Here is a 14511-nt window from a genome sequence, read left to right as displayed (position 1 = left end):
AGTGGACCACTGGAGATGGGAAGCTGGTGGGAGGAATACTAGGGAGGACACATGCATGAATGGGACATAAACCCACACGTCAAGTTGACAAACCCAGTTGGGTCAGTTAGTGTGAAATATTGAAAATTAAGGCGTGGTGTCTGGATGGCAGGGAAGAGCGGTTCACTGCAACAAAGACAGTTTGTTAGACTAAAAAAAAGAGAGATTGCCATACCTTTAGATAAGAAGGAAATGGAGCCTCCCTCTTCCCGGTAAAATAAGCAGGTGCAGCTCGCCCTCTACTGGAAAAATGAGGTAATGTCAAGTTGTCAGAAGACAATTTTTTATTTGGAAAGAAAATAGTGTTTGAGGGAGCTTTTTGGTTTTAAACAGAGAAATCAGAAAAAACAGACAGCACAAATATTTTATGTATTTTTTTTGTAAAACTCAGAAGTGAAAAGTTAGATTTTATCTCAAGTATAAAACAGACATACAATGCTAATTTATAATTTCCTTCCAATGAGCCAGACTTTCTTTCTTTCTTTCTTTCTTTCTTTCTTTCTTTCTTTCTTTCTTTCTTTCTTTCTTTCTTTCTTTCTTTCTTTCTTTCTTTCTTTCTTTCTTAAAAAAAACTAAAGTTCAATCCTGATCAAATTTAAATTTAAATGCTTCTGTTTGCTAGATCGCTTTTGCTTTGATCTCTAAAAAAAATCTGGGATAAAAAAAGGCCACTGTTTTGTCTGCACATCAACTGGACATAGCGTTTTTATAAGAGCGAATGAAAACTTAAAAGAAACTGTGTACGTTTAAGAAATACTTGCATTCAAGGCTGCGTAGAAGTCGAGTTCGCGCTTTCTAAAAAACTGTCCTTTGCGAGCTTCCGTAGCAGTGATAAACATTGACAAGCAGCTGTTTCTGCATGTTAGTGCTCACGTGGAAGATTTTCCAGTGCAAGTTAGCGTTGAAGAAGCAGCTCATTTCTAACACCAACAACATCATGGAGCCTGTCATTAAAATAAACCCAGGTAAGGACAATGGTCCTCCTCGCTTTACTTCTGTTTATAAATGTAGCTAAGGTTCTGTCCAGGTCGCTGCCATCGTTGATGTAGCTTCGTCTCCTAAACTCATTTTCCTCTTCTGACGTCCAGGAGCGTCGAAGTGGGACATCCGTCAGAGGGTTTGGGACTACATAGAAGAAAAGAACTTGGCTAACTTTCCCAGGCCTGTCCACAACAGAATCCCAAACTTTAAGGCAAGTTCCGACTGCAGAAAAACCACCACGTTTTTTAAATTACGTGTTCCGACATCGTAATGCGTTTTTATTATTTGTTAATCCTAATAGTTCTTCCAGCATGAGTGCTGCTTGTGGGCTATTTCGGGTCTCTGGGGTCATTATTTTTTAGGGACCCTAAAAATAGCATGGAACAACTGTTTTTCTCAGTTTTCTTAGGAGAGATACTTCACAGACAGACCACTGCGCAAAGGCTGCAGTTCTTCTAGAGAGAAAGATAATCATCTATGCAATCTGACGTGGTTAATTTCAAAAGTACTTTTTAGTTTTGCGTCACATGGTCGGTTTTCTGCTGAGTGGCATATTCGACACCGTGTGCATGAAAGAGACTGGAAATGCACAGCCTGGCTGCAATATTTTCTTAGATTTTTATGTGGTAGACAAAACTTAAAAGAGTAAATCATTGAGAAGTGGAAGGAAAATCTTACATGATATTCTAAAAACTTAAAATTTAATTTAGATTTCTGTGCCTCCTCTAATATAGCTAAATTAAATCTAGTGCAACCACTTGCTTTCAAAGTTCACCTAATTATCAAATATAGTCCACCCCTTGTGCAAATTAACTACAGTGTAAATACAGATGCTCTGCAGAGGCTTCAGAGGTTTGTTGGGTAACTGTAATAAAAAAAAAAATCTGTGTTCTCTACTTTTAATGTGGGAAAACAAAAATGTTCAATAAAAATGGATGCTCTGGCAAGGTGCTACAGCTATGATATATCTACAAGTTGTCCTCTAAGCTTAATTCAATTTGGACAATTGATTTAGAAACATGCTGCAAAGCTCCCTGGTTTTAGCTACCGTTGCTACAAATCAGGAAACAATTAAGACAAAATTATCTTGTAAACATGACAAATAGTACTACCTCTCAGCTCTGCAATAGTGCTCATTAAACTGATTGATACCCAGTTGAAAAGAAAAAAGAATTAAATCAGGTGTTAAACACAAATGTATTTTCTACATTGCCTCTAAAATAGTAATTGCAAAGTCCTCTAGCTTTAAATGATCAATGTTTTCATGTTATTTATTCTTCCGGTTTGATTTCGTATTGTGTGTTTATTGATCAGGCAGCCAATCAAGCATGCAACAGGCTTGCAGAGCTTCAGGAGTTTAAGTCAAGCCAGACAGTGAAAGTAAACCCAGACAGCCCTCAGCAGCAGGCTCGCTTTGTCACGCTGGAAGTAAGTTGACCAAAAGTGAAGAAAGAAAAAAAAACAACATGTATGAATTGCTATTTTTTCCAGGGGGCTTTCGGAGCCTGCAGCAAAGTGGCAGAGTTGCAGACTTTTGCCCAGACGGCTGAGGTGAAGGTGGATCCTGACAAACCTCTGGAGGGTGCTCGGTTCGCGGTGCTGCAGGTAGCACGCAGCTGTTAGAAGAAAAGCACCAAAAAGCACTTTTTTTTTTCCAAAAATAAAAAATTCTTTGCATTTTTGTGAAGAAGCTGCAGCTGCTCAGATTAATCTGGAGATATAAATCTGTAAAACGGTATATGGAAAAACAAACTATTTAGTGGATTTTTTTTATTTTTTACTTTATAGAATTAGTAACATTGAAGCCATCGTGACAGTTTACATCATTTCATCTTGAATCTTATTGCAACTTTCATCCTCACTCTACAGTTCTCTGATATATGCTAGTTATGTATCAATGTTTAGTTAAAGTTAGTCTAATTCTCAGTCTTTAGTGGTCTATTGTTTGGCGTAATTTACAGGCACAGAAGACTTTGTTGGTTCCGACTCCTCGTCTTCGCTCTGGTCTCTTCAACAAGATCACCCCGCCGCAGGGTGCCAACAAAGAACAGCTGCGTGTTTGCGCCTCATCTCAGGTTTGCAATTTCAGCCTGAAACAATATGCATAAGAGCCAGAGAAATTAAGAGGTTCTTCTAACTGTCTATTGTAACTTTTAAATCTCCTGCAGGGTGTGAAGGACTTCAGTGTTCCTGTTGGCCTGGATGCAAAGGTGAAGGTTGATTTGGTGGTGGTGGGCTCTGTGGCAGTTTCTGAGAAAGGTTTGTTCTTTTTCTGACCAAAGACTGCTGTTTTTTTTTTTTTTTTTTCTGTATATGTAGATAGGCACGGTATCGAAAATGGTTTCTTCAGATCTGAAAGTATTAGAATTTTCTCATTTATTCATCCCAAATAAAGTAACGCTGTTAAACATTTTCTTATTAATTATCATTAGTTTAATTCTGTGTGCTATATAATAATAATAATAATAATAATAATTAATAATAATCAAAAAAACATTTCTTTGAAAAATGCCTGAGCATGCACCTTCTGCAGGGTGCCGGATTGGAAAGGGAGAGGGTTATGCTGATCTGGAGTGGGCCATGATGGCTTCAATGGGAGCCGTGAATGAATCCACTGTGGTTGTCACTGTTGTCCATGACTGTCAGGTTAGTATTTGTCTGATTTCCTGGAAAATTGCAAAGGTTTTATAGTTTGTTTTTTTTTTGCCATTTAATGAAATGATTAAACTGCTGAATTTGTGTTTTAGGTGGTAGACATTCCAGAGGAGCTTATAGGAAGTCATGACCTGACTGTTGATTACATCCTCACACCGACCAGAGTCATTAAGACTGAATGCAAGCTGCCCAAACCACAGGGAGTCATCTGGACTAAGGTAAAAGCTGAGGCTATTTATCTGTCTTGTGTACTGCTAGTGTGAGATTACATTTGGGTTATTCTTTTTGCATGATGATTTAAATTAACTTTCTCAGGTTGAGAAATATATCATGTTAGTTGAAACAGGAACACATACAGTTCAAAGGTTTTTTATACCACAGCTATAATATTTAATAGATTCTATTGCAGCAGTAGGAACAATTGTTGCTGTCATGCTTTAAATGCAATAAATGAAGTGTTGTTTTCTGTTGTAATTTTTTTCTCTAAAAACTGAGAATATACTCTTACTTAAAGGTTATTATACCAGTAAAATCTCATATCCTCTTTCTCTATTATGTCAGACATTGTTCTCTGTTGTCCATTTGAAGTTGCATTTATAACTCTAAGACCTGGATCATGTGATATTTCCTACTCTGTGCCAATACGTAGTATTTAACATTTTTGAAGTGAACCAAAAAAATATACAGCAGTCGTGTATTTCATGGCCAATTTTCTGTTTTCTTTGAGGTTGGAACTGCAATTTCCAAATTTGAATGACATTTTTTTTATTTTATTTATCAAGGGCTATTAACATCTAGAAAAATGATGATTGAGGTGGTATTTTAGAATTGGACAGAAAATGAAAGAAAAAAAATCATAAGATTCTCCTCTTTTATGTGTTAAAGCATTTGTCCACAGACTTTGCTTGTTGATCACTGACGTGACAGTAAAGGGAAAATTGGTCATAAACATGTCTGGCAGATTGATTGATTGATTGATTGATTGATTGATTGATCTTTAAAGTCAACTTAATTTTTCCTTTGACTACAAAGTTTATGTGGGTGAATGTTGAGGAATACATTTTGACTTTTGTCACCTTTTCCATACTTTGAATGCGACCTAACGCCTGTGTGTAGCTTGATTCGGCTGTATCTGCTCACAGCCTTGCCGGTATGTAGCGCACAATGCTGCCTTTCCAGTATTTCAGCTGTTTCTTTCGCAATGACCCAAACATATCAATTTTATTTTCCAGGAAACTAACATAACATTCTCATTACATATGAATAGAAAACTTCCATAAACATAATCCTCCTCACCGCTGGCTTTGCTTCAGACCACAGCGATATTTCTTTTTTTACTCATCCAGCAGCAGAGTATTTATTTTGTTTTCAGAAGCCCAGTCAGCTGCTCCTCTGCGTCGAAACACTTCTTGCTTTGTCATGGTTATGTTAAAAACCATGACATATATTTATACAAAAGAAAATAAGATGCAAAGAAAAGCAATAGCATGAATTAAGGCACTGCATCAGTGATATGTGTTTCTTTTTTTAATATTTAAGCATTATTATATCTGGAAAGCCTTTGAGATAAAATCTCTTTTTTTGATGGAGACCTGGCCAAGAGGCACATTGGTATACAGTTTACAAAATGGTAATTAAAAGGTACAATTAAACCCTTATCAAATATACATACTAATTCTTGGTCATAAGTTAGTAAAATGTGTCAATATTTTCACTTCCTATTAACTATTTTACCACAGTGTTACTGCTTTTTAGGTACTTCTAAGGTCTTCCCCCCCCCTGCCCAACTCAGATATTGAATATTTACAATATATATTTTTAATTACTTTTATATAAAGAAATAAAATTTTTAAAATGATTGCATTCATTTTTTTTTCTGCTGAGACAGTGAACTTGCTTGCTTATTTCTCTTGTTGATGCTTTTACAGATGTTCTTGTTCCATATTGGAAGCCTCTAGGCTGTTATCAGGCAGCTTTTGCAAATGTAATTTTACCTGAAGGGCTTTTCCCCAGACTGAGCTCCAGTACCCCAGACTGAGCTCCAGTACCCCAGACTGAGCTCCAGTACCCCAGACTGAGCTCCAGTACCTACTTTAAGGTCACACTGCCCCCTAGTGGACCAACCCCGCTTACTCATGTTCTTATGAGACACGAGTGTTTTAAAAGTGTTTCTTTATGCAAATGTTTCACTCATATAGCCTTCAATACGCAATACATCTGCTGTATGAACGCATCCTTTCTGTACGATGTCCAATTTTTACTTTCTTTCCTGTCTATTTATTATATGGTGTGGCTTGAATCCTCCTCCTGATTTATTTCCACTGGCAGAGACTTTGTGTGAATTTCTTGTTGATAATATTTCTTCTCACCCGACACGACGAGCATATCATTCTCGTCTTGTGGCCATGTTGTGTGTAACCTCTGGGTTCTCTCAGACACACATGTAAGTAAACAAGGCCCAGTGACCTCCCAGCCAGGAAGGCCAAGTCTGATCATCAAAGGCGGCTCTGCCCAGCCACCTTGGCTCTGCAGGGTTCAGGAGGAACGACGGGTCAAACAGGCCAGTGTGAAAAACAATAGGCTTGTATCCTTTACATGACTGGTCAGCATCAAAGGCTGCCAGGACACTTGAAGACCCAACAAATCAAGACGGCAGCGGTTATTTTTAACTGTGTGGGAAGTGAAATATCCTGCTGCTGTAAAGATATTTATTAACGGCGGGCAGTATGGGCTAAAACCGGTTCTTTTGTCTTTAGCTGGATGCAGAAAAGTTGGAGAAAATTCCCATCCTGAAGAAGCTGCGTGCTCTGGAGGAACAGGCTGGGAAGGACGTGACTCTGGGGACAGCGTCGCATGCAGCAGAGCCCGGCCTGCAAACTAATCAACCAAAAAGACAACCCAGACGGAGGCCAAGGCGGAATACACAACAGGATACCGAGGGAGAAACCAGCCAGGAATCTAGACGGGAGAAAAAAGGAGAGGCAGATCAGAAACCCAGACAGCAGCCAGCGAGAGCCAGGAAAGACAGCAGGGGAAGTGGCAGAGGAGATGAGGAGGGAGAGGCTGGCAAAGTGGCGAAAGGTAGGAGCAGGAGGGTGGCGAGGGAGCAGGGCCCAGAGGAAGGCAGAGGCGAAGCGACGAGCCAGCGGAAGCTCCCTCAAAGTGTGACCACCGTGTACCTGGGAGGAATCCCCGCCGGGCTGCGTGTCAGTGAGCTGAAGACCGCGCTCAGGGAGAGGAGCGCCGCCCCGCTGAGGCTCACCTGGCAGGGGGCGCAGCACAGAGCCTTCCTGGACTACAGCGACCCCCAGGTGGCAGACCAAGCCCTGGAGGCGCTGCAGGGCCTGAGCCTGAACGGTCACAGCCTGCAGGCCGAGCTGGCCAAGAGCCAGCGGGGACACAAGAGGTCCGGACAGAGACAAAAGCCATCCGCGGCTGCGAAGGCAAATGCGTCCCCGCCAGATGCTAAAAGCGACGCCGCCAAGGAGGCTGATCAGTAACGGCAGCAGGCAGCGCACCGCCACAAAATACCTTCATATTAATGCACGTTTAATATCTTTAGAAGTGTTGATCTGTTTTTATCATTTCAAATGAAATCTGTTACATGAGCTTAATGTTCGCTGTAGTTTTCTAGCAAAAACAAGACTTGAAGGTGTGAGGTGAAATTAAACGTAGGGTCAGTATGAAACATTTCCTGAATTGTGTTTGTAGTAACATTTGAAATAAGCTTAAAGATTCCCACATGTGCCTTTCTCTGTTTCCACCCAACTCTCACTCCATGTGTTTAGGTCATCTTCCTTCCTGAAGGTTTATTTTGTGTAATTTCTTGCTGCAGGTCACGACGTTTCTGTAGCTTTCTGTTCTAATTTAAAGACACACTAAATTTATTTTTCATTTTTTCATAGTCAAGCTTTTCCAGCTATAAAAAAAAAAAAGCTTTTAGGACTGATAGTCTGTTGGAGGGAAAAAAAAAAAAAAAAGGCAACACAAATGACTCCACCATCTGGAAACCATGTAAATGATATTGATTATGGGTGCATGAGACCTTACAATGACATTTCAAGAAACTTTCAGTTTGCAAGAAAACTTACATGAACAAAGTTGCCATGTCTTTAATTTATCTTTTTTTTTTTAAAAGCATTCTTTTTTCATTTTCTTTGATCCAATTCTGAAAAACAGAAGTGTTGTCAAATTTTGTATTTAAGATAGCATTGGAAACCACTGAAACCACACATGTCCCACTGGATAAACTCAAAGTCAAACCTTTTGTGCTATTTTAGCTAAGATTTATGTAAATCTAGTAAGTCTAGAGAGCCCTAGTTTGGCCGTAATTATTTTTTTTTTAGCTTATTCGTGTGATTTTTAACCTGCGAAATTCAGGTTTTGTAGTTCGAGTTTAAGATCATTGTTTGTATTTTTGTGTAAAGCTGTTACGTTAAGGCAGATTTGCTTCTTAGTCATTTCAACTTTTTTTTTTTACTGTGACATCCTGTTTCGATCCTCTGTTTAATCTGTCTGATAACAATATTAAAGCACCCAGTCATAATTAGACAGCATTTATCTTTTTTTTTTCCTCTCCAAATGAAACGGTTGCACCAAGCTTTGTTTCGGTTGTGATGAACGTTGAAAAGGATGAACTTGTGCCCTTTCTTAAAATGAAAGATGAGAATTGTGAGCTCAGTCTTCAAACTAAAAACTATTCTAAATGGTATAGAGCTTACGTTTATGCATGACGTTTTAGACAATCGTTTTCCTTTGTGAAAACGGGGTGATAATGTATCACATAAGACGCCATAAAAGTGGAGCAAATCTAAAGTTTTTTCCTAATGAGTCACTGCCTTTCTGAAGTTCTCACTGGAGCTCACCTCTGAAAATGTCTGTCTGAGCTTCTCACAAGAGATTCATCTGAAACTCAATCATCCAATCCACTTATCCTGATTGGTGTGCAGTGTATTGTAGCTCTGTGTTTCTGTTTTACAGATCTCAATGTTACCTGACAAATGACCGCCAGCTCTGTTGGCTCTAAAGCCCGGCTCCTCTGAGACACCAGCCCGCGGTGCATCTGTCTGCACGGAGCGGGGCTCGGGCTTTTTATGGAGCTGTCATCCAGGCCTGGCCTGGGAACAGCTGCCCGTCTCTCTCTCTCTCTCTGCGTCTCTCTCTCTCTCTCTCCTGAGCCCCAACAGAGTCGTGAACCTCAGCAAATGTCATCAGTTAGTTAAAGTGCCGTTGCCCCTGCTCAGGCCGCGCAGCGTGGTATTTCACTGGGGTTCAGTCAGTGGTCATGTGAGATATCAGAGCAACTAAATGGAGTGAGTGCGTTGCTCTCTGTGAGGATGCATGCCTGGACGCCAGCACCAGCAAATCCTACAGACTAAGATTAGCAAGACCATCCTGCGTGTTCCGGATTATAAGATTTGTGAATCGGAGCAGGTCGTGTTGCGTTTGGCTTCAGAGAGTAGCTTCTAGAACCAAAGTGTATTGTAGCAATCTTTCCTGGGGTTAATTCAAAGGATGACGCTTCGTATCTAAACAAATGAGAGCCGCAGCCAAAAGTAATGCCCATAGAAAATCTTAAACTTTCACCGTGCTGAATTCTGTTTTGATTTAAGTCTATTGCGATTAATCGAACACGCTGGTCTACACATATTCATTACTTGCGCTTACTTTAATTGCGTCGTGTTGTTTCGCGTAATAATGAATTAATGTTAGATTATTCTTCATTATGTAGTTTTTGTCACTGCACAACTACATATGTGTATTTTTTATGTAGCCCTGAAGGATTAAGGCTATAGCAAAAATAATTCATTTGCATTTTTGATGCAGATTGAGATTCATTTTTCTAATTTTACGTTATTTTACTTTAAATTATGAATACTTTTGAGTAATATATCTTAAATTTACACTGGAGTGAGATATCTTTTGTTTCATATTTACAACATGAACATTTTGAACGCCAGTGCAACCACCTGACTTTGTGAATCAAAGTTTATTTGATTTATTAATTTCGATCCATTTTTCAATTTGAATGACTTAACGTATTGATTTATTTCCCCTCCAAATTTCTTTAAAAAAAATCCTAATTTTAGGAAGAAGGGATCTGAATTATTGTTGAGCGAAACGCACGTTGGTTCCCAATGGTTTCCGTTTTTTCTTTACATAGTTCGTCACAACATTCCTCTAAAATGCAAAATAAACTCCCGTTTTATGGACTTAGAAGGTCAATCAGCCCCAGAATTCGGGTGGTTTTATTTTAATTAAAAAAATGATGAAACATCAGCTCACACAGGATGAACCCTCGCCGTTTTTCCTGATAATAGCCTATCTACACTAATAGTCCACATAAATTTGACAAACGAGACAGTGCTTACAATATATCCTTATTTTCATTTTTTTTAAAACAAATAACACGCGTCTTGACAAATATTGCCAATAAAGCACGGAACTCCTTGGCCAGTTCGCCTGAAATTGAAAATACAGGCCTAGAGAATAAATAAAAAGTTGCGCTTATAGGCTATTCAAAAAGTGCCATTTTTTTTACACAGTATACAGTATGGACGTACAGTATATAGGCCTATGTAATGTCCATAATTATTTATTCAGAAATCAACGCCGGGTATTTTGTTCCAGCTAATTTGTCAACAACATGAAAATTAGGAATAATAATAATAATAATAACAATAATAATAATAATAACTTTAAACGGAAAAAAAACGAAGGTGTGCATATTTTACAAAATGATTAAACATGTGAGAAGTGAGAGGTCATCCGCTCCGCAGGACTAAGTACCAAACAGCAAGTTTCTTATTTTCTCTCTCTCTCTCTCTCTCTTTGTTATGCCACTTTGAAGGTATGGAATTGTTTGTTTTATTATATATTATTATTATTATTTTATTATTGTGTGGCTTCAGTCGTCTGGTATCCAACAACACAGAGAAGTAGTCCGGTCTACAGGAAGCAAGGAGCTCTCTCCTCAGCACAAAAGTCTCTCAGTGGTGATTTTTGTTGTTTTATTGTTTTAATTCTCTGTTCCCGTGCTGCTGTCTGCATGGCTCCAGTCCAAGTGACTCTCTCTCTCTTTCTCTCTCTCTCTCTCTCTCACACACGCACACGCACACATACACACACACCGTCCACGCGGTGTGCAGCGTGTCCCGGCGGGGTTCACATCACGCACGGCTTGATGTCCTGGTAGGAGACCTGCTGGTGGTGGTAGTAGGAGCTGTTTCCCGGTGAATGCATGGCGGAGGACGTCATGGCGTTGAAGGAGAACACGAACTCCTTCCGGTCGCACATGCTGGGAGACTGGGAATGGTACCGAGGAATACCTGCGGAGAGAGAATGGGGAATATTAAAAAAAAAAAAAAAAAAAAAAAAAAAAAACAAATGAAAAACTTCTGGGAAATTTAATTTTGAAGATGCCATAAATTCATTTTTATTTTTTTTTTTTAGATTTATTTGTAAATACAAGAGCAATAAAAATATGATTATATTGGCATAGAATAAGTAAACTGAAAATATAATCCCGGCTCTTCTAAACAGTTAAACAAAAACACATTCTTTCAGTTTTAATTTTAAATTTTCCAAAGTACACGTTTGTTTGCATAATTTTAACTATAAGTTGAACACATTGTTTTTTTTATGTGGTTTTTCTTTCTCTTTTTGTTTTTCTCTTTCTCACAAAGCCGAAGTTCATTAAACAGGCAGAATCAAGATCGTCGAAAGCAGAGGCGGGCTAAGAAGGGTTAATTGACAGCGGCCCTCTTGCACGCCAGTCCCGGAGGACCGGGGCCCTCGGGGCAAGGCAGGCTGGACCTTACCGCGCTTGTTTTTATAGCGCCGAGATTGGCACGCTTCTCTGCCATCCCCACGCCTTATTTGTCCTTATCCTTTCCATAAAATAAAGTAAACGTCTCGTTTTCATGCAAGTTTTATTCAAACGGAAACTGATATTTGTGCGTGTTAATTTCAAAAGGATAAAATAGGTGGTAATTAATCCCGGTGGCATTAATTTCGGATATTCCGCAGTAAAGCAGCAGAGTTAAGGCTGTGTTGTTTGACGGCGAAATAACGTTGCGGTTTTTGGCACAAAAACCGACGTGTACGTTTTTTTCATGCTGCCTATAAAACAAAATCTACTTCTTTCGCGCGAATTAAATTTTGTGCTTCTCGTGTTGGAGTGTGGTCTTTTTATTTGTTTTCTTTGTGAATTTCCACATCAGCTGCATCGCGGAATATTGAACAGTTTCGTGACATCGTAAGCTTTAAGTGTACCTTGTAAATCTGTGGTGCTGTGTCCGTTCTGGTGCAGGTACGACTGGTCCAGTGAGTGTGTGGGCAAGCTCGGCTGCAGGCTGTTCGCCCCCGGATTGCACGGAGACAGCGGCTGCTGCTTGATGTACGAAGCCCCGTTGTTGAGCGACGCTGGTGGGGCCGAGGCCCACGCCGAAGCCGAGCTCGAGTAGACGGGGTGAGGCTCCATGACTCCCCCGCTGGTCAGCAACGGGGAGGCGGAATTGTCGTGGTGGGGGTAATCGCTCCCAGTGGACGCCGTGCAACTTCCCATGTAGGAATGTCCACTGTTGCCCGACAAGTGAGACATGGAGTGGCCGGACAGACCCATCCCATCCATGTTACCTGCCAAGTGTCCATTCATCATCCCGATCCCGCTGTCCAGAGACAGGCTGTTGGGCGGACAAGACAGGCCCCCGCCGCTGCCCTGGTAGTTGTACGCCTCGGGAATGTGGTTGAATCCCAGGCCGTTCATCATGCTGTACATGGGCTTCAGCGCCTGGCATTTGCGCCTGAAGCCTCTGGGTCTCCTTCTGAAGGAGCCCTCCTCGAACATGAATTCGCTGGCCGGGTCGATAGTCCAATAGTGGCCCTTCCCCGGTCGGCCCAGGCCCTTGGGCAGCTTAATGAAGCACTCGTTCAGAGACAAGTTGTGACGCACGGAGTTCTTCCATCCCTGATACGAGCCCCTGAAGAACGGGAAGCGGCTCTGCAGGAACTGGTAGATCTCACTGAGCGTCAGCCGCTTGGTTGGGGAACTCTGGATGGCCATGACTATCAAGGCTATGTACGAGTAAGGGGGCTTCTCTGGTCGCCGGATCCCTGCGTTCGTCTTCTTGGTTTTCGTGGTGGAGGACGCGGTTTCCATCACCACAGTCTGTCCATGCGGTTTCTCCGGCGCGGACATCGGGCTGCTCTGGGCAGGAGGCTGCGCTGGGGGCTGCTGGACCTCTGCCGTCATTTAGTTTGCCTGGATTCAGTCTTCGAGGTGGCAAAGACAAAAAAATATATATATGTATATATATTTCTCCACTTATGGTTAGAAAGTCTGACAACACTTCCCTGGCATAAAGAGGAGGGGTGGGAAAAGACCCCAAACCCAAAAGCGGACGATTGTCTTTTAGACTCTCCTTCGTTGGTTTTAATTCTGTCCTGTTTGGAGTCTGAAGCCGGAGCGTTTTGTTTCCTTTTTCTTTAAAAAAAAAAAAAAAAAAGGCGACGTCCGAAATGGAGCACGGAGGAGAACAGGAGCCGCTTTCCACTTCAGTTGGTGTGTTGTCGTGCGTCCGCGGAGCTCACTTTTTACTTATCTGTTGCCATCGGCGCATTGGAAGCTGTAAGCCTTGTCATCCTAATGCTGGGGGCCCGCCCAGTCCCCTCCTACTCCAGTGGTGGGCTGCAAACACACGCACATCTGCGTGCATGCGCTCACCGTTTTTTAGCAAAATGATTTGTTTTTTTATATCTAACAGATATGGATTTTATATGTTATCTCGAGGAAATTAATTTATTCATTACACCCCTGGATCATAAAAAAAATAACTATATGCATCTGTCTTCCGCTGCGGATTTGTGTCATACTGTATTCCAATTTGAGTTTATGTTTGTTTTTTATGCATTAATATATATTTTTTTAATTTAAACAAAAATATTTTCATTTGAAAACATCCAATCTATGCAGTATGTCTCGTTTTTTTAATGTGCGAGTGAGTCAATGAGCCTCGTTGAAGCTGCAGCAGGAAGGATATGACTCACATTAAATACTTTAATAAAAAAGACATAAAAAATATAAAACTATCTATTTGACAGCGCGCTCCTCACATTCAAAATCTGCCTCCGGATTTCTGTGAAAGATAGTCAGGGACTTGGGCAGGATGTTTATACAACAAAATGTAAACATTTTCCCGGACCTTCTTTAAATAAGAAAATCAGGCAAAAGCCTTGTTAGATCTGCTAATACCACACAAACTAATGCCGATATGGCAAGAAATAATGCGCGTCGTTTTTACGGAAGGCTACATGTTGGACTCCCCCCCCCCACCACCTCTCTCTTCTTTTACAAATGTATATTGTTTGTGCAATGCAGTCATAATATTTACGCAGGGACGCGGGAGGAGTGAGGTGGAGACTCAGCCGAGCTGGGAGCGCACAAACTCGGACGGAGGACTTGAGATCGACTCCTGCAGGGGAGAGAAATCACGGAGTGATCCGGGATCCGAGGTAAGGATTTACCAGACCCACAACGAGATCGGTGGTCGTTTTAAAGATGCGGCGCGTTAGGAGGAACTCTGCGCTTGCTGTGTGAGAGATGGAAAGGACTAAGGGTTGAGATTAAAACATGCATGAAGCTCTAGAAATTAGGACTGGGCTACAAATCAATCAGAGGACGGTGCGCACGAGTTTGCTTGTGCATGTTTTTGTTTTTGTTGTTGTTGTTGTTTTTTAAACTGACCTGTGGCTTTAGCCTGTTTCACCCTGGGAGTGAGATCAGTCCATATAGCCTAAAACTGTTGACAGTGAGTTCCTTATTGTTCCCAGGAGATC

At 40.9% G+C, this 14511-nt stretch overlaps 2 protein-coding genes across 4 annotated transcripts; one reads left to right on the top strand and one right to left on the bottom strand.

The window, feature by feature from the left end:
* The first annotated feature begins 113 nt into the window (after positions 1-113).
* On the top strand, positions 114-8226 carry mthfsd (methenyltetrahydrofolate synthetase domain containing). Of its 3 annotated transcripts, XM_015038644.1 has the most exons (9): positions 114-294; positions 906-1004; positions 1128-1231; positions 2512-2625; positions 2982-3095; positions 3189-3279; positions 3554-3666; positions 3768-3893; positions 6432-8226. In XM_015038644.1, the coding sequence occupies exons 2-9, from the start codon at positions 977-979 to the stop codon at positions 7173-7175; spliced, it is 1434 nt and encodes a 477-aa protein (XP_014894130.1). In that variant the 5' UTR covers positions 114-294; positions 906-976; the 3' UTR covers positions 7176-8226. The 3 variants fall into 3 exon arrangements, with proteins under 3 accessions (XP_014894130.1, XP_014894129.1, XP_014894128.1); XM_015038643.1 differs by lacking the exons at positions 114-294; positions 2512-2625 and adding an exon at positions 2335-2448 and having other exon boundaries at positions 852-1004; XM_015038642.1 differs by lacking the exon at positions 114-294 and having other exon boundaries at positions 853-1004.
* A 1524-nt stretch (positions 8227-9750) lies between these two features.
* On the bottom strand, positions 9751-13308 carry foxf1 (forkhead box F1). The gene is made up of 2 exons (XM_015038645.1): positions 11950-13308; positions 9751-11003 (listed from the first exon to the last, which is right to left on the bottom strand). The coding sequence occupies exons 1-2, from the start codon at positions 12926-12928 to the stop codon at positions 10840-10842; spliced, it is 1143 nt and encodes a 380-aa protein (XP_014894131.1). The 5' UTR covers positions 12929-13308; the 3' UTR covers positions 9751-10839.
* Between the last annotated feature and the right edge of the window lie 1203 nt (positions 13309-14511).

The sequence above is a fragment of the Poecilia latipinna genome, unplaced genomic scaffold (assembly GCF_001443285.1).
Source record: "Poecilia latipinna isolate Pla-1442-1.1 unplaced genomic scaffold, P_latipinna-1.0 Scaffold448, whole genome shotgun sequence".
Classification (NCBI taxonomy): domain Eukaryota; kingdom Metazoa; phylum Chordata; class Actinopteri; order Cyprinodontiformes; family Poeciliidae; genus Poecilia; species Poecilia latipinna.
Note: the sequence above shows the minus strand (reverse complement) of the source record. Positions and strands in the feature narration are given on the sequence as shown.